This window comes from Bufo bufo, chromosome 2 (genome assembly GCF_905171765.1).
Source record: "Bufo bufo chromosome 2, aBufBuf1.1, whole genome shotgun sequence".
NCBI lineage: Eukaryota > Metazoa > Chordata > Amphibia > Anura > Bufonidae > Bufo > Bufo bufo.
Genome location: NC_053390.1, coordinates 729,123,518 through 729,149,298, shown reverse-complemented (window position 1 = coordinate 729,149,298; position 25,781 = coordinate 729,123,518). Strand labels below are relative to the sequence as shown.

General features: G+C 46.3%; 1 protein-coding gene across 1 annotated transcript in view; it reads left to right on the top strand.

Annotated features, from left to right (window-relative positions):
- The first annotated feature begins 13,451 nt into the window (after positions 1–13,451).
- The window catches only part of OCIAD1 (OCIA domain containing 1), a 47,293-nt gene continuing 34,963 nt past the window's right edge, over positions 13,452–25,781 (top strand). The window contains exon 1 of the mRNA XM_040418882.1: positions 13,452–13,618. Coding sequence (XP_040274816.1) covers positions 13,556–13,618 — 63 coding nt within the window. The 5' untranslated portion in view covers positions 13,452–13,555. The remainder of the gene's footprint in view (positions 13,619–25,781) is intronic.

The window sequence follows — 25,781 nt, the reverse complement described above, 5'->3', positions numbered from 1 at the left end:
AGCATACCGGGCCCTTAGGTCTGTTATGGGTTGTAAGGAGAGCCCCCCCTACGCCGAAAAAAACGGCGTAGGGGGTCCCCCTACAATCCATACCAGACCCGTATCCAAAGCACGCTACCCGGCCAGCCAGGAAGGGAGTGGGGACGAGCGAGCGCCCCCCCCCCCTCCTGAGCCGTACCAGGCTGCATGCCCTCAACATGGGGGGTTGGGTGCTCTGGGGCAGGGGGCGCACTGCGGCCCCCCCACCTCAGAGCACCCTGTCCCCATGTTGATGAGGACAGGGCCCCTTCCCGACAACCCTGGCCGTTGGTTGTCGGGGTATGCGGGCGGGAGGCTTAACGGAATCTGGGAGCCCCCTTTAATAAGGGGGGCCCCCAGATACCGGCCCCCCACCCTAAGTGAATGAGTATGGGGTACATCGTACCCCTACCCATTCACCTGCAAGAAAAGTGGTAAAAACACAAATAAACCACACAGTGTATTAAAATATTTTATTTTTCTGCTCCGGAGGCCGCCCCCTGTCTTCTTTATTAGCTCTTTTACCAGGGGGGGCTCTTCTTCTTCCGATATCCCGACGGGTCTTCTCCGCTATCCGGGGGGGTCTTCTCAACTCTCCTTCTGTTCTTCTTCTGTCTTCTCCTTCTGTCTTGTTGTCTCCTTCTGTCTTCTGTCTCCGGGGGGGGCTCTTCTTCTTCCGATATCCCGACGGGTCTTCTCCGCTATCCGGGGGGGTCTTCTCAACTCTTCGGGGTTCTCCTTCTGTCTTCTCCTTCTGTTCTTCTTCTGTCTTCTCCTTCCTTCTTGTTGTCTCGGCGCACCCCGGTTCTTCGTCTCGCGAGACTCGGCGCACCCCGATTCTTCTCTCTGTTGTTGACTCGGCGCACCCCGGTTCTTCGTCTCGCGAGACTCGGCGCACCCCGATTCTTCTCTCTGTTGTTGACTCGGCGCACCCCGGTTCTTCGTCTCGCGAGACTCGGCGCACCCCGATTCTTCTCTTCTCGCGAGATGAAGAACCGGGGTGCGCCGAGTCAACAACAGAGAGAAGAATCGGGGTGCGCCGAGACAACAAGAAGGAAGGAGAAGACAGAAGAAGAACAGAAGGAGAAGACAGAAGGAGAACCCCGAAGAGTTGAGAAGACCCCCCCGGATAGCGGAGAAGACCCGTCGGGATATCGGAAGAAGAAGAGCCCCCCCCGGAGACAGAAGACAGAAGGAGACAACAAGACAGAAGGAGAAGACAGAAGAAGAACAGAAGGAGAGTTGAGAAGACCCCCCCGGATAGCGGAGAAGACCCGTCGGGATATCGGAAGAAGAAGAGCCCCCCCTGGTAAAAGAGCTAATAAAGAAGACAGGGGGCGGCCTCCGGAGCAGAAAAATAAAATATTTTAATACACTGTGTGGTTTATTTGTGTTTTTACCACTTTTCTTGCAGGTGAATGGGTAGGGGTACGATGTACCCCATACTCATTCACTTAGGGTGGGGGGCCGGTATCTGGGGGCCCCCCTTATTAAAGGGGGCTCCCAGATTCCGTTAAGCCTCCCGCCCGCATACCCCGACAACCAACGGCCAGGGTTGTCGGGAAGGGGCCCTGTCCTCATCAACATGGGGACAGGGTGCTCTGAGGTGGGGGGGCCGCAGTGCGCCCCCTGCCCCAGAGCACCCAACCCCCCATGTTGAGGGCATGCAGCCTGGTACGGCTCAGGAGGGGGGGGGGGCGCTCGCTCGTCCCCACTCCCTTCCTGGCTGGCCGGGTAGCGTGCTTTGGATACGGGTCTGGTATGGATTGTAGGGGGACCCCCTACGCCGTTTTTTTCGGCGTAGGGGGGGCTCTCCTTACAACCCATAACAGACCTAAGGGCCCGGTATGCTCCTGAGGGCGGGACCCAGGCCGGATTTTTATTTAAAATCCGGCGGGGACTTCCCCCTCAGGATTCATAACAAACGCCGCACACGTGTAGAATTGGCGGGAATCCAAGTCGGATCTCCCGCCTCTTCTATGACGCGCTTGCTCTCCATCGCGGCAAGCCAGCTCGGCGCTGGCTCCCGCGATGGGGCTCGTATGTGCTCAATCTCGCCGAGAAATACGGCGAGATTGACACAAAATCGGGTTCACCTACTGTACATAACAAACAAGTGTGAAACAACTGAAAATATGTCATATTCTAGGTTCTTCAAAGTAGCCACCTTTTGCTTTGATTACTGCTTTGCACACTCTTGGCATTCTCTTGATGAGCTTCAAGAGGTAGTCCCCTGAAATGGTCTTCCAACAGTCTTGAAGGAGTTCCCAGAGATGCTTAGCACTTGTTGGCCCTTTTGCCTTCACTCTGCGGTCCAGCTCACCCCAAACCATCTCGATTGGGTTCAGGTCCGGTGACTGTGGAGGCCAGGTCATCTGGCGCAGCACCCCATCACTCTCCTTCATGGTCAAATAGCCCTTACTTTCAAAGTTTTCCCAATTTGTCGGCTGACTGACTGACCTTCATTTCTTAAAGTAATGATGGCCACTCGTTTTTCTTTACTTAGCTGCTTTTTTCTTGCCATAATACAAATTCTAACAGTCTATTCAGTAGGACTATCAGCTGTGTATCCACCTGACTTCTCAACGCAACTGATGGTCCCAACCCCATTTATAAGGCAAGAAATCCCACTTATTAAACCTGACTGGGCACACCTGTGAAGTGAAAACCATTTCAGGGACTACCTCTTGAAGCTCATCAAGAGAATGCCAAGAGTGTGCAAAGCAGTAATCAAAGCAAAAGGTGGCTATTTTGAAGAACCTAGAATATGACATATTTTCAGTTGTTTCACACTTGTTTGTTATGTATATAATTCCACATGTGTTAATTCATAGTTTTGATGCCTTCAGTGTGAATCTACAATTTTCATAGTCATGAAAATAAAGAAAACTCTTTGAATGAGAAGGTGTGTCCAAACTTTTGGTCTGTACTGTATATTAGACGCTGTTATCAAAACAGCGTCTAATATATCTTTCAGGGGTTAAAAAAATCGGATCTATAGCCTGCCAGCGAATGAACGCCACTGGCAGGCTGTAGATCAGCTCGTTTACCTGCGGTTCCTGTGAACGCAGGCTCCTGTGTGCGCGTGTTCACAGGAAATCTTGCGTCTCGCGAGATGAGGCGCCGGCGCGTCGAAGAGGAATGAATCGACCGCCTCCGGAACGCAATCCTGGGTTAGGCGGTCCGGAGGCAGTTAACATAGCAATTCATGTTTGATTCATTTCGTGCCTATAATTATACCGACAAAACACATGTTGAATAAAGTATCACAAAATGGTGGTTCAACTGTTCAATCTTGTCATTCAACATAAAATGGTGGATATATTTCTCTCTTCAGTATCTTTACTCTCACTTTAAAGGGAGTATATAGGATATCGACCAGTACACTGGATGACGTAAGAGGCTTACAGGGCGGGCCAAGCAACAGGCTGGGGAGGGGTTATGTGAGAAGACGGAAGAGCGGCCTGGGCACTTACAGCCAGAACGCCGCCCCTGGGCACTTGCGAGCCCTCATTTACATATGAATAAAACTCAGTTTTTGCCCCTGGTGAACATCCAAACAAAAAGACAAAGGTACCATTTGACTGATCTATAGTTATGCTATAGTGCTATGTAAGTGGTCTATAAGGGCAAATTGTGGTGACAGACTCCCTTTAAGTTATTTATCCTGTTCCGGACACATGACGTACCGGTACGGCATGATGTCCTGGAACTTAAGGACACATGACGTACCGGTACATCATGTGTAGTTCCGATCACCGCCGCACGGCGGGCGGTAATTCGGAACTGGGTGCCTGCTCAAATCATTGAGCAGGCACCCTGGGACAATGCGCCGGGGGGTCCTGTGATCCCCCCGTGTCGGCAATCGCAGCAAACCGCAGGTCAATTCAGACCTGCGGTTTGCTCTGTTTCCGGGTTATTCGGGTCTCTGTGGACCTGATAACCCGGAACAGGATGGTGATCGGTGGTGTGATAATACACCACCGATCACCATCCTGCGATCCTGAGAGGCTCTCATTGGTCGGCTGGGGCGGGCGGGCTATTCAAATTACTGCAGCGCTCCTCTCTTCCTCCTTTTGTGTCCGGGAGCCGAGGAGAGAGGCTGCACGTCGATCTCCAGAGCCAGCTGCAGGGATCATCAGCCAGCACCCCCATCTCTGCTCCAGCACCACCTTCACCAAGGTATTTAGGGAAAGGTTAGGGACAGGTTAGGTTAGGCAGGGATATTCAGGGAAAGTTAGTGAAAAAAACAAAACAAAACAGTTTTGTTGCATCACCCTAAATCGGGTGTCTTGGGTCCACAGCACAGCTGTGTGACCCTAGACCCCCCCCCCAGGGGTGCTGCAGCTTGCCCCCTGCCCCCCCCACCACAACTTTTTGGGGGGCGCAGTTTTTTTTTTTTTCTATGTACGCTGACTGTGGCTGGAACACTTAGCGTCTGGCCACTGTTAGCGCATCGCACACCCCACCACTGATCAACTTCGGACGGTTGATCAGCGAGTTTGAAATTTAATTACATTTTTTTTTACATTTTTTAGCCTTTTTTTTTTTTACTTTTTATTTATTTTTTGTCTGTTAGGTTTAGGGTAAGTCCGCGAACACCCGTGCCCCCACGCACACCAAATAAAGTTTAACACGCACACACTCTCCTATGGCCCGCCGGATGTTCTTGGCCGAGGAGGCATACACCCAGCTTGCCTCCGAGTCCGAGAGCCCCAGTGAGGACGAGGATGACCCCACTTTCCTTTTGTCATCCGCGTCCTCCTCATCAACTAGCGATGATGATAAGCCCCCAAGGCGGTGGAGCAAGGGGACCGCCATGCTAGGGACCCTATGGCCCACACTAGTACGAGCAGCTCTGGGGCTCGTACTAGTTTTCCGGCCCACCAGATAAGTCCACCTGAGCCCCCTGCCGGTGAACTTGTCTGGTGTACCCCAGAGCATTTTGAGCCCGCGATTCCTGATTTTGTAGGCCAACCAGGAATCCAGATTTCCACAGTGGGCTTCACAGAATACGACTATTTTAGTCTTTTTTTCAGTGACCACTTTGTAAATCTGATGGTGGAGCAAACGAACCTGAACGCCCAACAGTTCGTTGCTCAACACCCGGGCTCCTTTTTGGCTAGGGCCGGTGGCTGGACTCCGGTCAGTGCAGCAGAGATGAGGACGTTTTGGGGCCTTGTGCTGCACATGGGCCTAGTCAAAAAACCTATCGTCAGGCATTACTGGAGTGGGGACGTCCTCTACCAGACCCCACTTTACAGTACGGCCATGATGCGCTCCTGGTTTGAGGCCATCCGGAAATGCCTGCATTATGCAGATAATGCAGCATGTCCCCCCTAAGATGATCCTGCCTATGACCGCCTGTACAAAATCAGGCCGGTCATCGATCACTTTGGGGCCAAATTTGTGCAGGCCTATGTAGCTGGAAGGGGGGTCGCGGTTGATGAGTCTCTCATTGCTTTCAAGGGGAGACTCCTTTTCCGCCAGTATAGTCCCTCTAAGCGGGCGAGGTATGGCGTGAAGCTGTACAAACTTTGTGAGAGTACCTCAGGGTACACTTACAAGTTTTGTGTGTACGAGGGGCGAAATTCCCATATTCAACCCCCAGAATGTCCCCCCACTCTGGGTGTTAGCAGGAAACTTGTGTGGGACCTTATGCACTCACTGCTAGATAAGGGTTACCACCTGTACGTGGATAACTTTTATACTAGTATCCCCTTGTTCCAGTCCCTTGCCGCCAGATCCACGTCCGCTTGTGGGACCGTGCGGAAAATTAACACGGCCTCCCTACCGACCCCCTCCAGGTACCTATCCCCAGGGGTGAGACCTGTGCCCTTACCAGTGGAAACCTGTTGCTGGTCAGATATAAGGACAAGAGGGATGTCCTTGTACTGTCCACAATTCACGGTAACGGCATCACCCCTGTCCCTGTGCGAGGTACCGCGGCAACGGTCCTCAAGCCCTATTGTATCCTCGACTACAATCGGTATATGGGAGGAGTTGATCTCTCTGATCAAGTCCTCAAGCCATATAATGCCATGCGCAAAACCTGGGCATGGTACAAAAAAGTTGCGGTCTACTTGGTGCACGTTGCCTTGTACAACTCTTTTGTGCTGTCCCGGAGCGCTGGCAACACAGGGAAATTCCTTCAGCTCTATGAGGCAGTCCTCAAGGACCTGATCTTTTCTGACCGGGAAAGAGCAGGCCGGAGTACCTCGGGAACTGGAGGTGCCCGGATTGTCCCTGGCCAACACTTTCCAGGTGTGGTCCCCCATACTGGAAAGAAGGGACGGACCCAAAAAAGGTGCAGAGTGTGTCACAGGAGGGGGATACGGAAGGACACCACTACTCAGTGTGACACGTGCCCCGATCATCCGGGCCTCTGCATTATTGGTTGCTTCAGGGAGTACCACACTTCCATAGAGTACTAAATTTATATTCGCCTTCCCCAATTTAGCCACTGACAATCGGATAAAAAACTATGGTTCTCAGACTTGAGACACTAAAACCAAAAAAACTAAAATTTCTAAAATATTAGTAAAACTAAAATAAATAAAAAAAGTAGACATATTAGATACTAAATTATTATTTTTTGTTTATAAAAAGATAATATAGTGTAAAACATAAATAAATTTAAAAAAGTTGCCATATTAGGTATCGCCGCGTCCGTAAGAATCTGCTCTATAAAAATACCCCATGACCTAACCCCTCAGAGGAACACGGTCAAAAAAAAAAACGGTGCAAAAAAAGGTATTTTTTTGTCACCTTACATCACAAAAATTGTAATAGCAAGCGATCAAAAAGTCATATGCCCCCCAAAATAGTGCCAATAAAACCGTCCTCTCATCCCGCAAAAAATGAGCCCCTACCTAAGATAATCGGCTGAAAACTAAAAATAAAATGACTTAGACTATGGATATACTAAAATGTTTTTTTTTGTTTATAAAAAGATAATATAGTGTAAAACATAAGGTATCGCCACGTCTGTAAGAATCTGCTCTATAAAAATACCCCATGACCTAACACCTCAGATGAACACGGTTAAAAAAAGTTAAATAAAAACGTGCCAAAACAGCAATTTTTGTGCAAATTTTCCATTTTATTCCTTTTTTTTCAACTGGTAACAAAGCAAGGGTTAACAGCCAAACAAAACGTATATTTATTACCCTGATTCTGCAGTTTACAGAAACACCCCATATGTGGTCGTAAACTGCTGTATGACCAAACGGCAGGGCGCAGAAGGAAAGGAACGCCGTATGGTTTCTGGAAGGCAGATTTTGATGGCCTTTTTTTTTTGCACCATGTCCCATTTGAAGCCCTCCTGATGCACCTCTAGAGTAGAAACTCCATAAAAGCAACCCCATCTAAGAAACTACACCCCTCAAGGTATTCAAAACTGATTTTACAAACTTTATTAACCCTTTAGGTTGTCCTCAGTTTATAGCAAATGGAGATGAAATTTCAGAATTTCTATTTTTGGTAACCTTGCCTCACAAAAATGTAATATAGATAAACCAAAAATCATATGTACCCTAAAAATAGTCCCAACAAAACTGCCACCTTATCCTGTAGTTTCCAAAATGGGGTCACTTTTATGGAGTTTCTACTCTAGGGGTGCATCAGGGGGGCTTCAAATGCGACATGGTGTAAATAAATCAGTCCAGCAAAATCTGCCTTCCAAAAACCACATGGCGCACCTTTCCCTCTACGCCCTACTTTGTGCCCGTACAGTAGTTTACGGCCACATATGGGGTGTTTCTGCAAACTACAGAATCAGGGCAATAAATATAGCGTTTTGTTTGGCTGTTAACCCTTGCTTTGTCACTGGAAAAAATTGATTGAAATGGAAAATTTGCCAAAAAATCTAAATTTTAAAATGTTATCTCCATTTGCCATTAACTCTTGTGGAACACCTAAATGGTTAACGACGTTTGTAAAATCAGTTTTGAATACCTTGAGGGGTGTAGTTTCTAGAATGGGGTCATTTTTGGGTGGTTTCTATTATGTAGTGACTTCAGACCTGAACTGGTCCCTAAAAATTGGGTTTTTGAAATTTTCAAAAAAATTTCAAGATTTGCTTCTAAACTTCTAAGCCTTGTAACGTCCCCAAAAACTAAAATGGCATTCCCAAAATGATACAAACATGAAGTAGACATATGGGGAATGTAAAGTAATAACTATTTTTGGAGGTATTACTATGTATAATAGAAATAGAGAAATTGAAACATTGGAAATTTGCAAATTTTTCCAAAATTTTGGTAAATTTGGTATTTTTTTATAAATAAAAATTTATTTTTTTTACTTCATTTTACCAGTGTCATGAAGTACAATATGTGATGAAAAAACAGTTTTAGAATGGCCTGGATAAGTCAAAGCGTTTTGAAGTTATCACCACATAAAGTGACACTGGTCAGATTTGCAAAAAATGGCCAAGTCCTTAACCACCTCAGCTCCCCTAGCTTAAACACCCTTAATGACCAGACCACTTTTTACAATTCTGCACTACACTACTTTCACGGTTTATTGCGCGGTCATACAACTTACCACCCAAATGAATTTTACCTCCTTTTCTTCTCACTAATAGAGCTTTCATTTGGTGGTATTTCATTGCTGGTGACATTTTTACTTTTTTTGTTATTAATCGAAATTTACCGAAATTTTTGCAAAAAAATGTCATTTTTCACTTTCAGTTGTAATTTTTTTTTTTTTAAAACTACATTTCTATATAAATTTTTCTCTAAATTTATTGTTCTACATGTCTTTGATTAAAAAAAAATGTTTGGGTAAAGAAAAAATGGTTTGGGTAAAAGTTATAGCGTTTACAAACTATGGTACAAAAATGTGAATTTCCGCTTTTTGAAGCAGCTCTGACTTTCTGAGCACCTGTCATGTTTCCTGAGGTTCTACAATGGCCAGACAGTACAAACACCCCACAAATGACCTCATTTCGGAAAGTAGACACCCTAAGGTATTCGCTGATGGGCATAGTGAGTTCATAGAACTTTTTATTTTTTGTCACAAGTTAGCGGAAAATGATGATTTATTTTTTATTTTTTTCTGTCACGGCCATGGCTATGACCGTGACTCCTGAACCGCATGCGGTTGTCAGCGATTTCCTTTGGTGTTCAATCACAGGTGAGGGCTGTGGTATTTGCCTCACCTGTGGTTGCCGCTGGCAACAGTATGTATGTGGCAGCGTAGCAGGCTGAGCTGTGCCATTGCAGCTCGCTACGTTGTGCATGCGGTTTTGTGTGATGTGTGTATGTGTGCACTTCCTTTTTATGTTATTGTGTGCACGTCTCCTATTAGTGGTGTTTTCCCTTCCCTGGTGTTGGAAGGGTTAATCTCCTTCCTAGTGTGTGTGCACTGGGTGTGTCCGTTTGTGGGTGTGGCTGTATGGGCTATAAAGCCTCAGTTTAGACAGACGTGTGAGGGGTACTCCAGCCTTGTAAGCTGGAGGAACTCTCCTGGTCACATTTTCATCTGCCAGTGTGGGCCACCCTTGTGATCATAAATTGTGATACACTATGTTATGTTATGATCAGTTGATTTGTTCCTGTTGTATATTTGTGCAGCTATGGATCTGGGTTCCTGTGTGTGGTGTGTTTGCTGGGTTCATTGAATCTTGTCTGGACTTCAGCTTGCCTGCACAGGGATCCAGTCAGCAAGGCTGTGGCAGGTAAGTGGAACTAGTTCACATTACCTGCCATATCCATAGGACTGTTTGTGTTCCCCCATTTTCCCAACAGCTTGGCCGTTGAGACTCCTGCTCCTCCGTGCCTAGGAGGAGTGGGGCGCCTTACTCTGACTCCTAGCGCAGGGACCGGACGGAGGGTGAGTTAGGGATCCGAGGTTCCTGCGCATGGGTCCTCCTACCTTTAAGGTCGGCCCATGCAGTTAGGAGTTAGGGTCAGGGTAGGGACGCTGTTAGGAGGTGACCTGCTCCCTATCCTGCTCTCCTGGTCGAGTAGGCCATAACATGACCAGGCCTCACACGGCTGAGGATTTCCCCCATCCTCAGCCGTGACATTTTCCTTACAAAGTCTCATATTCCACTAACTTGTGACAAAAAATAAAAACTTCCATGAACTCACTATGCCCATCACGAAATACCTTGGGGTGTCTTCTTTCCAAAATGGGGTCACTTGTGGGGTAGTTATACTGCCCTGGCATTTTAGGGGCCCTAATGCGTGAGAAGTAGTTTGAAATCAAAATGTGTAAAAAAAATGCACTGTGAAATCCTAAAGGTGCTCTTTGGAATGTGGGCCCCTTTGCCCACCTAGGCTGCAAAAAAGTGTTACACATGTGGTATCGCTGTACTCAGGAGAAGTTGAGGAATGTGTTTTGGGGTGTCTTTTTACACATGCCCATGCTGGGTGAGATAAATATCTCTGTCAAATGACAACTTTGTATAAAAAAATGGGAGAAGTTGTCTTTTAGAGACATATTTCTCTCACCCAGCATGGGTATTGTAAAAAGACACCCCAAAACACATTGCCCAACATTTCCTGAGTACGGCGATAACACATGTGTGACACTTTTTTGCAGCCTAGGTGGGCAAAGGGGCCCACATTCCAAAGAGCACCTTTAGGATTTCACAGGGCATTTTTTACACATTTTGATTTCAAACTACTTCTCACGCATTAGGGCCCCTAAAATGCCAGGGCAGTATAACTACCCCACAAGTGACCCCATTTTGGAAAGAAGACACCCCAAGGTATTTCGTGATGGGCCTAGTGAGTTCATGGAAGTTTTTATTTTTTGTCACAAGTTAGTGGAATATGAGACTTTGTAAGAAAAAATAAAAATAAATAAATCATCATTTTCCGCTAACTTGTGACAAAAAATAAAAAATTCTAGGAACTCGCCATGCCCCTCACGGAATACCTTGGGTGTCTTCTTTCCAAAATGGGGTCACTTGTGGGGTATTTATACTGCCCTGGCATTTTAGGGGACCTAATGTGTGAGAAGTAGTTTGAAATCAAAATGTGTAAAAAATGCCCTGTAAATGCTAAAGGTGCTCTTTGGAATGTGGGCCCCTTTGCCCACCTAGGCTGCAAAAAAGTGTCACACATGTGGTATCGCTGTACTCAGGAGAAGTTGGGCAATGTGTTTTGGGGTGTCTTTTTACATATACCCATGCTGGGTGAGAGAAATATCTCTCTAAAAGACAACTTTTCCCATTTTTTTTATACAAAGTTGGCATTTGACCAAGATATTTATCTCACCCAGCATGGGTATATGTAAAATGACACCCCAAAACACATTGCCCAACTTCTCCTGAGTACGGCGATACCACATGTGTGACACTTTTTTGCAGCCTAGATGCGCAAAGGGGCCCAAATTCCTTTTAGGAGGGCATTTTTAGACATTTGGATCCCAGACTTCTTCTCACGCTTTAGGGCCCCTAAAATGCCAGGGCAGTATAAATACCCCACATGTGACCCCATTTTGGAAAGAAGACACCCCAAGGTATTCAATGAGGGGCATGTTTTGCGGATCCACAAAACACATACGGACGTCTGAATGGAGCCTTACAGGGGGGTGATCAATGACGGGGGGGTGATCACCCCATATAGACTCCCTGATTACCCCCCTGTTATTGATCACCCTCCTGTAAGGCTCCATTCAGAGGTCCGTATGTGTTTTGCGTATCCACGGATCGGATCCGCAAAACACATATGGACGTCTGAAGGGCGCCTTACAGGGGGGGTGATCAATCAAAGGGGGGTGATCAGGGAGTCTATATGGGGTGATCACCCCCCCCTGTAAGGCTCCATTCAGACGTCTGTATGTGTTTTGCGGATCCGAATGGAGCCTACGGACCTCTGAATGGAGCTTTACAGGGGGGTGATCAGGGAGTCTATATGGGGCGGTCACCCCCCTGTAAGGCTCCATTCAGACGTCCGTACGTGTTTTGCGGATCAGATCCATGGATCCGTAAAACACATACGGACGTCTGAATGGAGCCTTACAGGGGGGTGTTCAATGACAGGGGGGTGATCAGGGAGTCTATATGGGGTGATCACCCCCCTGTCATTGATCACCCCCCTGTCATTGATCACCCCCCCATTAGGGATGTCGGCACTGACACCTGGTACAATTAGCGATGTCGACACTGACACCTGGTACAATTAGGGATGTCGACACTGACACCTGTACTGACACCATTAGGGATGTCAGCACTGACACCTCACACTATTAGGGATGTCGGCACTGACATCTGACTGAGACCATTAGGGATGTCAGTACTGACACAATTAGGGATGTGGGAACTGACACCTGGTACCATTAGGGATGTTGGCACTAACACCATTAGGGATGTCGGCACTGTCACCTGACACCATTAGGGATGTCGGCACTGACACCTGACACTATTAGGGATGTCGGCACTGACACATGACACTATTAGGGATGTCGGCACTGACACCTGACACTATTAGGGATGTCGGCACTGACACCTGGCACCATTAGGGATGTCAGCACTGACACCATTAGGGATGTCGGCACTGACACCTGGTACAATTAGGGATGTCGACACTGACACCTGGTACAATTAGGAATGTCGACACTGACACCTGACACTATTAGGGATGTCGGCACTGACACCTGGCACCATTAGTAATGTCAGCACTGACACCATTAAAGATGTCGGCACTGACACCTGGTACAATTAGGGATGTTGGCACTGTCACCTGACACTATTAGGGATATATGATATATGCTCCTGATGAAGGGGACCCACTAAGAGGCCCCGAAACGCGTCGAGCTTCTCACTCCCCCACCCTGGCTTTGGAATAAAAGACTAAAAGAAAGAACAAGGACTCCTGAGTGATCACTGTTCGTGTCTGAGACTCTACTGGCGATCCAGGCGCAGGAGGTGTGGTGTGGGTGTCTTGAGCTTTATCCCACATTACCCTCCTGGGTGAAGTGAGTCACTAAAATTTTGATTTTATATTTGCCTATTATCGCTATTTTGATTTGGCTTTTACCACCATTTACCTATCATATACCAACCAACTGTAATATCTGGTGAGTGTGTGCACATTACCACGCAGCTTATGCGCACCTAAAAACATAAGCCTCTACCTTTGGGTTTTACACCATCATAACCCTAGACACTGGGGATTCTGGCGCCTCTACCATTAGGGATGTCGGCACTGGCACCTGACCACCTGGAATGTTGTAGTGATATGAATCCATCAGAATATCAGCACCGTCTGTGTATGGGACATGTGATAACTATTCACCAGCCCCTGGGGCCATGGAGACGGTGCTTCCTTAGTATGACAGGATGGAGAGATATGACTGACAGTGCCGGGTGTTCCCTTGTAGTTCTGCCTGGCAGACCGTCCCTCTATAACACCGCTAGTCAGTGACACCTAAGTTCTGTGTGTGGTGGAGGGCGGCAGCCAGACTATCGCTTCCGGGTACAGGCGGAATTTCCGGGCTGTCTGCTGTACATGTAGGAGGGGGAAGCAGAGGTCACGGCGCTGTACAGGACAAATAAAGCTGATGGTTGTTACAGCTGTGCATGGACATGAGCTCTCCTCAGGCAGACCTCAGCGAGCAGCAGCCGCCGCACAGGAGAATGCAGGTACGGCGCTTTACAGGGCCCATCACCATAGTGTCCTGTCTGTACACTGACATGTCTGCTATATATACAGGTACGGTGCTGTACAGGGGCCCATCACCATGGTATCCTGTCTGTACACTGACATGTCTGCTATATATACAGGAGAATACAGGTACGGTGCTGTACAGGGGCCCATCACCATAGTGTGCTGTCTGTACACTGACATGTCTGCTATATATACAGGAGAATACAGGTACGGCGCTGTACAGGGCCCATCACCATAGTGTCCTGTCTGTACACTGACATGTCTGCTATATATACAGGAGAATACAGGTACGGTGCTGTACAGGCCCATCACCATAGTGTCCTGTCTGTACACTGACATGTCTGCTATATACACAGGAGAATACAGGTACGGTGCTGTACAGGGGCCCATCACCATAGTGTGCTGTCTGTACACTGACATGTCTGCTATATATACAGGAGAATGCAGGTACGGCGCTGTACAGGGGCCATCACCATAGTGTCCTGTCTGTACACTGACATGTCTGCTATATATACAGGAGAATACAGGTACGGTGCTGTACAGGCCCATCACTATAGTGTCCTGTCTGTACACTGACATGTCTGCTATATATACAGGAGAATACAGGTACGGCGCTGTACAGGGGCCATCACCATAGTGTCCTGTCTGTACACTGACATGTCTGCTATATATACAGGAGAATACAGGTACGGTGCTGTACAGGGCCCATCACCATAGTGTCCTGTCTGTACACTGACATGTCTGCTATATACACAGGAGAATACAGGTACGGCGCTGTACAGGCCCATCACCATAGTGTCCTGTCTGTACACTGACATGTCTGCTATATATACAGGAGAATGCAGGTACGGTGCTGTACAGGCCCATCACCATAGTGTCCTGTCTGTACACTGACATGTCTGCTATATATACAGGAGAATGCAGGTACGGTGCTGTACAGGCCCATCACCATAGTGTCCTGTCTGTACACTGACATGTCTGCTATATATACAGGAGAATGCAGGTACGGCGCTGTACAGGGGCCATCACCATAGTGTCCTGTCTGTACACTGACATGTCTGCTATATATACAGGAGAATACAGGTACGGTGCTGTACAGGGGCCCATCACCATAGTGTCCTGTCTGTACACTGACATGTCTGCTATATATACACAGGAGAATACAGGTACGGCGCTGTACAGGGGCCATCACCATAGTGTCCTGTCTGTACACTGACATGTCTGCTATATATACAGGAGAATACAGGTACGGTGCTGTACAGGGCCCATCACCATAGTGTCCTGTCTGTACACTGACATGTCTGCTATATATACAGGAGAATGCAGGTACGGCGCTGTACAGGGGCCCATCACCATAGTGTGCTGTCTGTACACTGACATGTCTGCTATATATACAGGAGAATACAGGTACGGTGCTGTACAGGGGCCCATCACCATAGTGTCCTGTCTGTACACTGACATGTCTGCTATATATACAGGAGAATACAGGTACGGTGCTGTACAGGGGCCATCACCATAGTGTCCTGTCTGTACACTGACATGTCTGCTATATATACAGGAGAATACAGGTACGGTGCTGTACAGGGGCCCATCACCATAGTGTCCTGTCTGTACACTGACATGTCTGCTATATATACAGGAGAATACAGGTACGGTGCTGTACAGGCCCATCACTATAGTGTCCTGTCTGTACACTGACATGTCTGCTATATATACAGGAGAATGCAGGTACGGCGCTGTACAGGGGCCCATCACCATAGTGTGCTGTCTGTACACTGACATGTCTGCTATATATACAGGAGAATACAGGTACGGTGCTGTACAGGGCCCATCACCATAGTGTGCTGTCTGTACACTGACATGTCTGCTATATACACAGGAGAATACAGGTACGGTGCTGTACAGGGCCCATCACCATAGTGTCCTGTCTGTACACTGACATGTCTGCTATATATACAGGAGAATACAGGTACGGTGCTGTACAGGCCCATCACCATAGTGTCCTGTCTGTACACTGACATGTCTGCTATATATACAGGAGAATGCAGGTACGGTGCTGTACAGGCCCATCACCATAGTGTCCTGTCTGTACACTGACATGTCTGCTATATACACAGGAGAATACAGGTACGGTGCTGTACAGGGCCCATCACCATAGTGTCCTGTCTGTACACTGACATGTCTGCTATATACACAGGAGAATACAGGTACGGTGCTGTACAGGAGAAGTGTGTGGTGGGTTCAGCATGCATGTTGGTACTTGCATCCCTGGATCCGATGAAAGCTGTAATGGCACCGGACGGGGTTACAAGCAAAGTGTACTTGGCTTGCATGCTGACCTGCATTCCCTGGATTTTATGTGGCTGTCATGGCCCATGAACAGGTAGGAACAAGAGTTAGGGACCACTCATGAGACGACCTTGACGCGGTGAGTGGCTTACTGTGCTTTGGCCAAAATATAAACCAATGTCTCATCCAGCATGGAGGGCAGAGTGCTGGATGTAGTGTGCGATCACATTTGCATTTTCCGTCTGTCTGTACACTGACATGTCTGCTATATACACAGGAGAATACAGGTACGGTGCTGTACAGGGCCCATCACCATAGTGTCCTGTCTGTACACTGACATGTCTGCTATATATACAGGAGAATACAGGTACGGTGCTGTACAGGGCCCATCCCCATAGTGTCCTGTCTGTACACTGACATGTCTGCTATATATACAGGAGAATACAGGTACGGTGCTGTACAGGGGCCCATCCCCATAGTGTCCTGTCTGTACACTGACATGTCTGCTATATATACAGGTACGGCGCTGTACAGGGCCCATCACCATAGTGTCCTGTCTGTACACTGACATGTCTGCTATATATACAGGTACGGTGCTGTACAGGGGCCATCACCATAGTGTCCTGTCTGTACACTGACATGTCTGCTATATATACAGGTACGGTGCTGTACAGGGGCCATCACCATAGTGTCCTGTCTGTACACTGACATGTCTGCTATATATACAGGTACGGTGCTGTACAGGGCCCATCACCATAGTGTCCTGTCTGTACACTGACATGTCTGCTATATATACAGGTACGGTGCTGTACAGGGCCCATCACCATAGTGTCCTGTCTGTACACTGACATGTCTGCTATATATACAGGTACGGTGCTGTACAGGGCCCATCACCATAGTGTCCTGTCTGTACACTGACATGTCTGCTATTGTAAAGGGGATATTAATTATTGATATTTATGCAAATCTCAATAATTAATATTCATAAATAGGCGTGAGTCGTCTAGTGATGACTCCGCCTATTTATACCTAAATAAACAACAAACACTACTGATTACCTCAGATTGCATATACACTACACTGAACTACACTACGTGCGACTTACTATCACTATACTAGGGCGGCGACTAGTAAAAACACCAAACACTGTATTATGAACAATAAGGAATATTTATTACACAATACAATTATACAAGTCTAACAATACGCTATATATATATATATATATATATATATATTCATAGATCAATGGATATGAATATATATACATATAGAAGTACACACTGCAGTATAGAAACGGTACTACAATAAACACAATACAAACCTAACTACACTACACAGCACAATCCCATATTCCACCCCACACACTAGCTATACTTACAATAATACACTTTCATACATACAATTATCGGTAACCCACCCGCCTGGCTACTCACTGTCCCTATGGGGGTACAAGAGGGTTAATCACACAATTGTGGCACTGCAGGGGTTAATACCTGCAGGTGAACTTGAAGGAAAAGAAAATCCAGCACCTTGTTTTTCTTGCTTGACGGTATTTATTCCACAAACCAAGTGTACAGCGGTAACGGAACCCTCAAAGTATAAGCCCCAATGCGGTCTACATGTTTCGAACCATGATTAAGAACCATCTGGTTCGAAACATGTAGACCGCATTGGGGCTTATACTTTGAGGGTTCCGTTACCGCTGTACACTTGGTTTGTGGAATAAATACCGTCAAGCAAGAAAAACAAGGTGCTGGATTTTCTTTTCCTTCAAGTTCATTTGTTTGGGTCTCATCCCATCCGTGCACTCTTGAAACTGCTGATGCAGGTGAGCTGGACTTTTACTATTATTGGTTAATACCTGCAGGCCAAGGAACACAGGGTAATGAGTTATCAGGGCAGCGGTAGCAGGGATCAGGCATTGAAGGGGTTAATGGTCAGGACTCTGCAGGGACAGGGCAATGCAGAGGTTAATGCTCTGCAGGGATTTATTCACACACTATATGTCACAGTCTAATATTTGCTTATAATTATATATATCTATATCAATGGAATAGATATATATATTTATAGCAGCACACAACAATATAAGTACACACGCTATAACAATACACTATTACGGTACTAACTACACTAACACAGTCCCAAGTCCTCCCCAACATCTAACTACAATTGTAATAATACACATGCATACACTTTACCAGCAGCCCACCCAATCCTGACACTATACTATCCCTACGGGGAATAACCAGGGGTTATTACGGAACAGGGGATATGAGGGATCTACAATCCTGGGGGAACACAGGGGATATTAGGATTATAGGGGGACTCAGGGCAGGAGAGGTTAAGTGTAACCAAGGGTTATACAGAGGGTGACTGGGCTGCTTCCAGGGTACAGGCTCATCAGGGATTAATGCTGAGACATGAAGTCAGCAGCCAGGGGTTAGGGGATGGTTGGTACTCAGCCATTTCCAGGAGCATGTGGCCCCATGTGGCCTCTCTTCCTTCAGGGAGCTGTTCCCATCCCATATGTCTCTGATTGTAGTCCAGATTCCAAGAGACCCCTGTTCCTGGTTTCAGGCTCCTATATCAGCCTCAGAAACAGCCCACCTCCCCCCTCCTCAGGGATGTGACATCATAGTCTCACTGTGACGTATGCCTGCCCTCAGAACAGCCAGTTGGCCCCCTGAGGCTAGCAGCACCACACGCCCAGCCATGTCCCAAACATAAGTAACTAGGCTGATAAACTGAACAAAAGGCCTCAGATCAATTAATTCCTTAAAATAGTAATAGATTGGTGGTTGGCTCACACTAAGGTGGCTATGGGCAGGTGCTACTAACTCACAACTTGGGTGCCCGAACCCAAAAAGGTAAGTAAATTGCAGAAAAAGAAAGGAGTGAGCACTCACACCATCTGGACCATAAGGTGCAATATTTAATAAATGGTATGCAAATACATCTCAACACATTCAAATCTAAAATTTCATAAAATGATGGTTGGCGCCAACATAAAATCACACTGGTAAATATAATTAGTTAAACACTGGCAGATGAAAATTTGCACAATCTTTGCGTGCTTAGTAATAGCACTTGGACCGCACACCGCGGTCAGCAGTTCAAATGTCCCAATCCGGAGTGAATCTAACTCCCAGTTAGTACTCAAGTGTCCTCTTAATTATTAATAGACGTTCCGATGCAAAAGTCTCTCCACAGTTGGTCCGATATAGCCGCAAAGGGCTGTGAATAAAGCCACTCAATGTAAAGTACAGGTTCCTACCTTATCCACAGTTGTACCAAATCACCGCGCTGAGCCTCCTGCCACGAGAAGCGAGTGATGCCGGCCGCTTCGGCGTCTCACGTAGCAAATCTCGGGCTGCTGACGTCACGATAACGCGGGATCACGGGATTCGGCTGATGGGAATGGTAAATCGCTGGTGGAACCTGTAGTTGTCTCCTGTATCCTAGAGTGGTATTGGTGCAATTGATTATCGCATGGCCATGCAATATCTTTCATCCAGATCCAGTGGGTTAGGTGGGCGCTTCTCTTCCAGTCACCAGACGCGTTTCGGGGCGTCTACACCCCTTCCTCAGTGGTAGAAGCGCAAGTCCTCCTTCTCCACCTTTTATAGTCCTTTCGGTATTCCGGAAAAGCTGGGTTTTGGAGCTCCATTGCGGTTTTCATGCGGTATCATTGCGGTTTTTTTCACCTAGTTGCGTTTTTACATAAATTAGGTGAAAACCGCTGTAAGATTGGCAAATACCCCGATCATAAGTTAAAAAGATTATTTTAATATATCTAAAAACACCTTAATAATCCTAAAAATATAAATTAACATACAATCATACAAATTTTCATTACAACCATACAAATACCCATATTATGTCGGCTGAAAGGTAAATTGATCGAGAGCATACATATATTCATAGTAGAGAGTCTGGAGACCACATAAGTTGGACTAAAAACGTTTTTAGTCCAACTTATGTGGTCTCCAGACTCTCTACTATGAATATATATATGCTCTCGATCAATTTACCTTTCAGCCGACATAATATGGGTATTTGTATGGTTGTAATGAAAATTTGTATGATTGTATGTTAATTTATATTTTTAGGATTATTAAGGTGTTTTTAGATATATTAAAATAATCTTTTGGATCTGGATGAAAGATATTGCATGGCCATGCGATAATCAATTGCACCAATACCACTCTAGGATACAGGAGACAACTACAGGTTCCACCAGCGATTTACCATTCCCATCAGCCGAATCCCGTGATCCCGCGTTATCGTGACGTCAGAGAAAGGCTCATTGCGAGCCGAAACGTCGCTTGTGCCACCTATGGGTGAATAAACCTTTTTTCATTGAAGATACAACTGGAGTGCAGTCCAATTTCTATGTTCCGTATTAGTGGGTAAGCACCAGTTACCATACTCGGACAGTGCACCCTCTCTACTTGTTTTCTGGCTTGGTGGTGCTGCTGGTAATTTTTTTCTATATATATATATATATATTTTACACTGCTCAAAAAAATAAAGGGAACACTTAAACAACACAATGTAACTCCAAGTCAATCACACTTCTGTGAAATCAAACTGTCCACTTAGGAAGCAACACTGAGTGGCGATCAATTTCACATGCTGTTGTGCAAATGGGATAGACAACAGGTGGACATTATAGGCAATTAGCAAGACACCCCCAATAAAGGAGTGGTTCTGCAGGTGGTGACCTGACCACTTCTCAGTTCCTATGCTTCCTGGCTGATGTTTTGGTCACTTTTGAATGCTGGCGGTGCTTTCACTCTAGTGGTAGCATGAGACGGAGTCTACAACCTACACAAGTGGCTCAGGTAGTGCAGCTTATGCAGGATGGCACATCAATGCGAGCTGTGGCAAGAAGGTTTGCTGTGTCTGTCAGCGTAGTGTCCAGAGCATGGAGGCGCTACCAGGAGACAGGCCAGTACATCAGGAGACGTGGAGGAGGCCGTAGGAGGGCAACAACCCAGCAGCAGGACCGCTACCTCCGCCTTTGTGCAAGGAGGAACAGGAGGAGCACTGCCAGAGCCCTGCAAAATGACCTCCAGCAGGCCACAAATGTGCATGTGTCTGCTCAAACGGTCAGAAACAGACTCCATGAGGGTGATATGAGGGCCCGACGTCCACAGGTGGGGGTTGTGCTTGCAGCCCAACACCGTGCAGGACGTTTGGCATTTGCCAGAAAACACCAAGATTGGCAAATTCGCCACTGGCGTCCTGTGCTCTTCACAGATGAAAGCAGGTTCACACTGAGCACATGTGACAGACGTGACAGAGTCTGGAGACGCTATGGAGAACGTTCTGCTGCCTGCAACACCCTCCAGCATGACCGGTTTGGCATTAGGTCAGTAATGGTGTGGGATGGCATTTCTTTGGAGGGCCGCACAGCCCTCCATGTGCTCGCCAGAGGTAGCCTGACTGCCATTAGGTACCGAGAAGAGATCCTCAGACCCCTTGTGAGACCATATGCTGGTGCGGTTGGCCCTGGGTTCCTCCTAATGCAAGACAATGCTAGACCTCATGTGGCTGGAGTGTGTCAGCAGTTCCTGCAAGACGAAGGCATTGATGCTATGGACTGGCCCGCCCGTTCCCCAGACCTGAATCCAATTGAGCACATCTGGGACATCACGTCTCGCTCTATCCACCAACGTCACGTTGCACCACAGACTGTCCAGGAGTTGGCAGATGCTTTAGTTCAGGTCTGGGAGGAGATCCCTCAGGAGACTGTCCGCCACCTCATCAGGAGCATGCACAGGCGTTGTAGGGAGGTCATACAGGCACGTGGAGGCCACACACAGTACTGAGCCTCATTTTGACTTGTTTTAAGGACATTACATCAAAGTTGGATCAGCCTGTAGTGTGTTTTTCCACTTTAATTTTGAGGGTGACTCCAAATCCAGACCTCCATGGTTTAAAAAATTTGATTTACATTTTTTTTTTTTTTTGTGTGATTTTGTTGTCAGCACATTCAACTATGTAAAGAACAAAGTATTTCAGAAGAATATTTAATTAATTCAGATCTAGGATGTGTTATTTTTGTGTTCCCTTTATTTTTTTGAGCAGTGTGTGTGTGTGTGTGTATATGTATGTGTGTATATATATATATATATATATATATATATATATATATATATACACACACATACCTGGGGGAGAGCCATGGCAGATACACATATATAGATGTATGCACTGCTTACACACATCCCATATATATCTATCTATCTATCAGGGGGCACAGATCAACCAGGGACCACATATTTCCCACAGGGCCCAACATGAGCCCCTGTGGGCCACTAAGGGCAGATGTGCGCAGATGCATGGCACATCTGCGCACATCACCCTATAGAGTGACCATTAATGCATGCATATATATCATATATGCATGCACGTGTTTGCATGCATATATGTATATATATATGCATGTGTCTCAACCCTTCCTCAACAGCTATATATACAGGAGAATACAGGTACGGTGCTGTACAGGGGCCCATCACCATAGTGTCCTGTCTGTACATTGACATGTCTGCTATATATACAGGAGAATACAGGTACGGCGCTGTACAGGGCCCATCACCATAGTGTCCTGTCTGTACACTGTATATAGCAGACGTGTCAGTCAGGTCCATAAATTTGGGGACATCGACACAATTGTAACATTTTTGGCTCTATACACCACCACAATAGATTTAAAATGAAACGAACAAGATGTGCTTTAACTGCAGATTGTCAGCTTTAATTTGGGGGTATTTACATCCAAATCAGGTGAACGGTGTAGGAATTACAACAGATTTCATATGTGCCTCCCACTTGTTAACCTCTTAAGGACACATGACGTACCGGTACGTCATGATGTCCTGGTACTTAAGGACACATGACGTACCGGTACGTCATGTGTTGTTCCGATCACTGCCGCCCGGCCGACAGTGATCGGAACCCGGTGCCTGCTCAAATCATTGAGCAGGCACCTAGGCTAAATGCGCGGGGGGGTCCCGTGACCCCCCCATGTCGGCGATCGCGGCAAACCGCAGGTCAATTCAGACCTGCGGTTTGCTGCGATTTCTGCAGTTTCTGGTCCCCGCGGTCCCTGACCGCGGAGATCAGAAACTTTAGTATTCCTAAAATAGATCTGTATCCCTCCCCCTGCACCCCCGAGCGATTTTAGCCCGGTGGGAGGTGCAGGGGGAGGGTTGCGGGCGGTGCAGGAGGCGGACGGTGCGGCAGGCGGGATCGCGATCCCCCGCCCGCCTCCCCTTGAAAATTCATTGGTGTTCAGTGGGTATACCAGGGTGCCAGCACATTGCTGGCACCCTGGTATAAACGGCTGACATCTGCGATGCGATGTCAGCCGTTTAACCCTTTCCATACAGCGGTCCGTACGGACCGCTGTATGGAAAAGGTTAACAGCGCAGGGAGCTCCCTCCCTCTCCCATCGGGGGGCTGCTGTGCCTTTGCAGCCCCCCGATGGAGAGGGAGAGAGCCCCCAGACAGCCCCCCGAGAGATCCCCTCCTTACCCTTCCCCGTCTGCGAAGTTCTGAGCAGACGGGGAAGGTTCCCATGGCAACAGGACGCCTCTCAGGCGTCCTGCTGTCCATGGTGCTGAACAGATCTATGCTGAAAGCATAGATCGTTTCAGTGTAAGTAAAATACAGTACAGAACAATATATATTGTACTGTACTGTATTATACAGACATCAGACCCACTGGATCTTCAAGAACCAAGTGGGTCTGGGTCAAAAAAAAGTGAATAAAAGTGAAAAAAAAAGTAAAAATCAAAAAACACATTTATCACTGATAAAAAATGAAAAAAATAAAATTCCCTACACATGTTTGGTATCGCCGCGTCCGTAACGACCTGATCTATAAAACGGTCATGTTACTTTACCCGAACGGTGAACACCATAAAAATAAAAAATAAAAAACTATGATGAAATTGAAATTTTGCCCACCTTACTTCCCAAAAAAGGTAATAAAAGTGATCAAAAAAGTCGCATGTACGCCAAAATTGTAACAATCAAACCGTCATCTCATCCCGCAAAAATCATACCCTACCCAAGATAATCGCCCAAAAACTGAAAAAACTATGGCTCTTAGACTATGGAGACACTAAAACATCATTTTTTTTGTTTCAAAAATGAAATCATTGTGTAAAACTTACATAAATAAAAAAAAAGTATACATATTAGGTATCGCCGCGTCCGTATCGCCCGGCTCTATAAAAATATCACATGATCTAACCCCTCAGATGACCACCGTAAAAAAATAAAAACGGTGTAAAAAAAGCCATTTTTTGTCATCTTACGTCACAAAAAGTGTAATAGCAAGCAATCAAAAAGTCATATGCACCCCAAAATAGATGCCAATCAAACCGTCATCTCATCCCGCAAAAAATGAGACCCTACTTAAGATAATAGCCTAAAAACTGAAAAAACTATGGCTCTTAGACTATGGAGACACTAAAACATTTTTTTGGTTTTAAAAATGAAATCATTGTGTAAAACTTACATAAATAAAAAAAATTGTATACATATTAGGTATCGCCGCGTCCGTGACAACCTGCTCTATAAAATTACCACATGATCTAACCTGTCAGATGAATGTTGTAAATAACAAAAAAAAAAACGGTGCCAAAAAAGCTATTTCTTGTTACCTTGCCGCACAAAAAGTGTAATATAGAGCAACCAAAAATCATATGTACCCTAAACTAGTACCAACAAAACTGCCACCCTATCCCGTAGTTTCTAAAATGGGGTCACTTTTTTGGAGTTTCTACTCTAGGGGTGCATCAGGGGGGCTTCAACTGGGACATGGTGTCAAAAAAAACAGTCCAGCAAAACCTGCCTTCCAAAAACCATATGGTGTTCCTTTCCTTCTGCGCCCTGCCGTGTGCCCGTACAGCGGTTTACGAACACATATGGGGTGTTTCTGTAAACTACAGAATTAGGGCCATAAATAATGAGTTTTGTTTGGCTGTTAACCCTTGCTTTGTAACTGGAAAAAAAATATTAAAATGGAAAATCTGCCAAAAAAGTGCAATTTTGAAATTGTATCTCTATTTTCCATTAAATCTTGTGCAACACCTAAAGGGTTAACAAAGTTTGTAAAATCAGTTTTGAATACCTTGAGGGGTGTAGTTTCTTAGATGGGGTCACTTTTATGGAGTTTATAATCTAGGGGTGCATCGGGGGGCTTCAAATGGGACATGGTGCCAAAAAAACAGTCTAGTAAAATCATCCCTCCAAAAACCAAACGGCGCACCTTTCACTCTACGCCCCGCTGTGTGCCCGTACAGTAGTTTACGGCCACATATTGGGTGTTTCTGTAAACAGCAGAGTCAGGGCAATAAAGATACAGTCTTGTTTGGCTGTTAACCCTTGCTTTGTTAGTGGAAAAAATGGGTTAAAATGGAAAATTAGGCAACAAAATGAAATTCTCAAATTTCATCGCCATTTGCCAATAACTCTTGTGCAACACCTAAAGGGTTAACGACGTATGTAAAATCAGTTTTGAATACCTTGAGGGGTGTAGTTTCTTAGATGGGGTCACTTTTAGGGAGTTTCTCCTCTAGGGGTGCATCAGGGGGACTTCAAATGGGACATGGTGTAAATAAACCAGTCCATAAAAATCAGCCTTCCAAAAACCATACGGCGCACCTTTCCCTCTACGCCCCGCTGTGTGGCCGTACAGTAGTTTACGGCCACATATTGGGTGTTTCTGTAAACGGCAGAGTCAGGGCAATAAAGATACAGTCTTGTTTGGCTGTTAACCCTTGGTTTGTTAGTGGAAAAAATGGGTTAAAATGAAAAATTAGACAA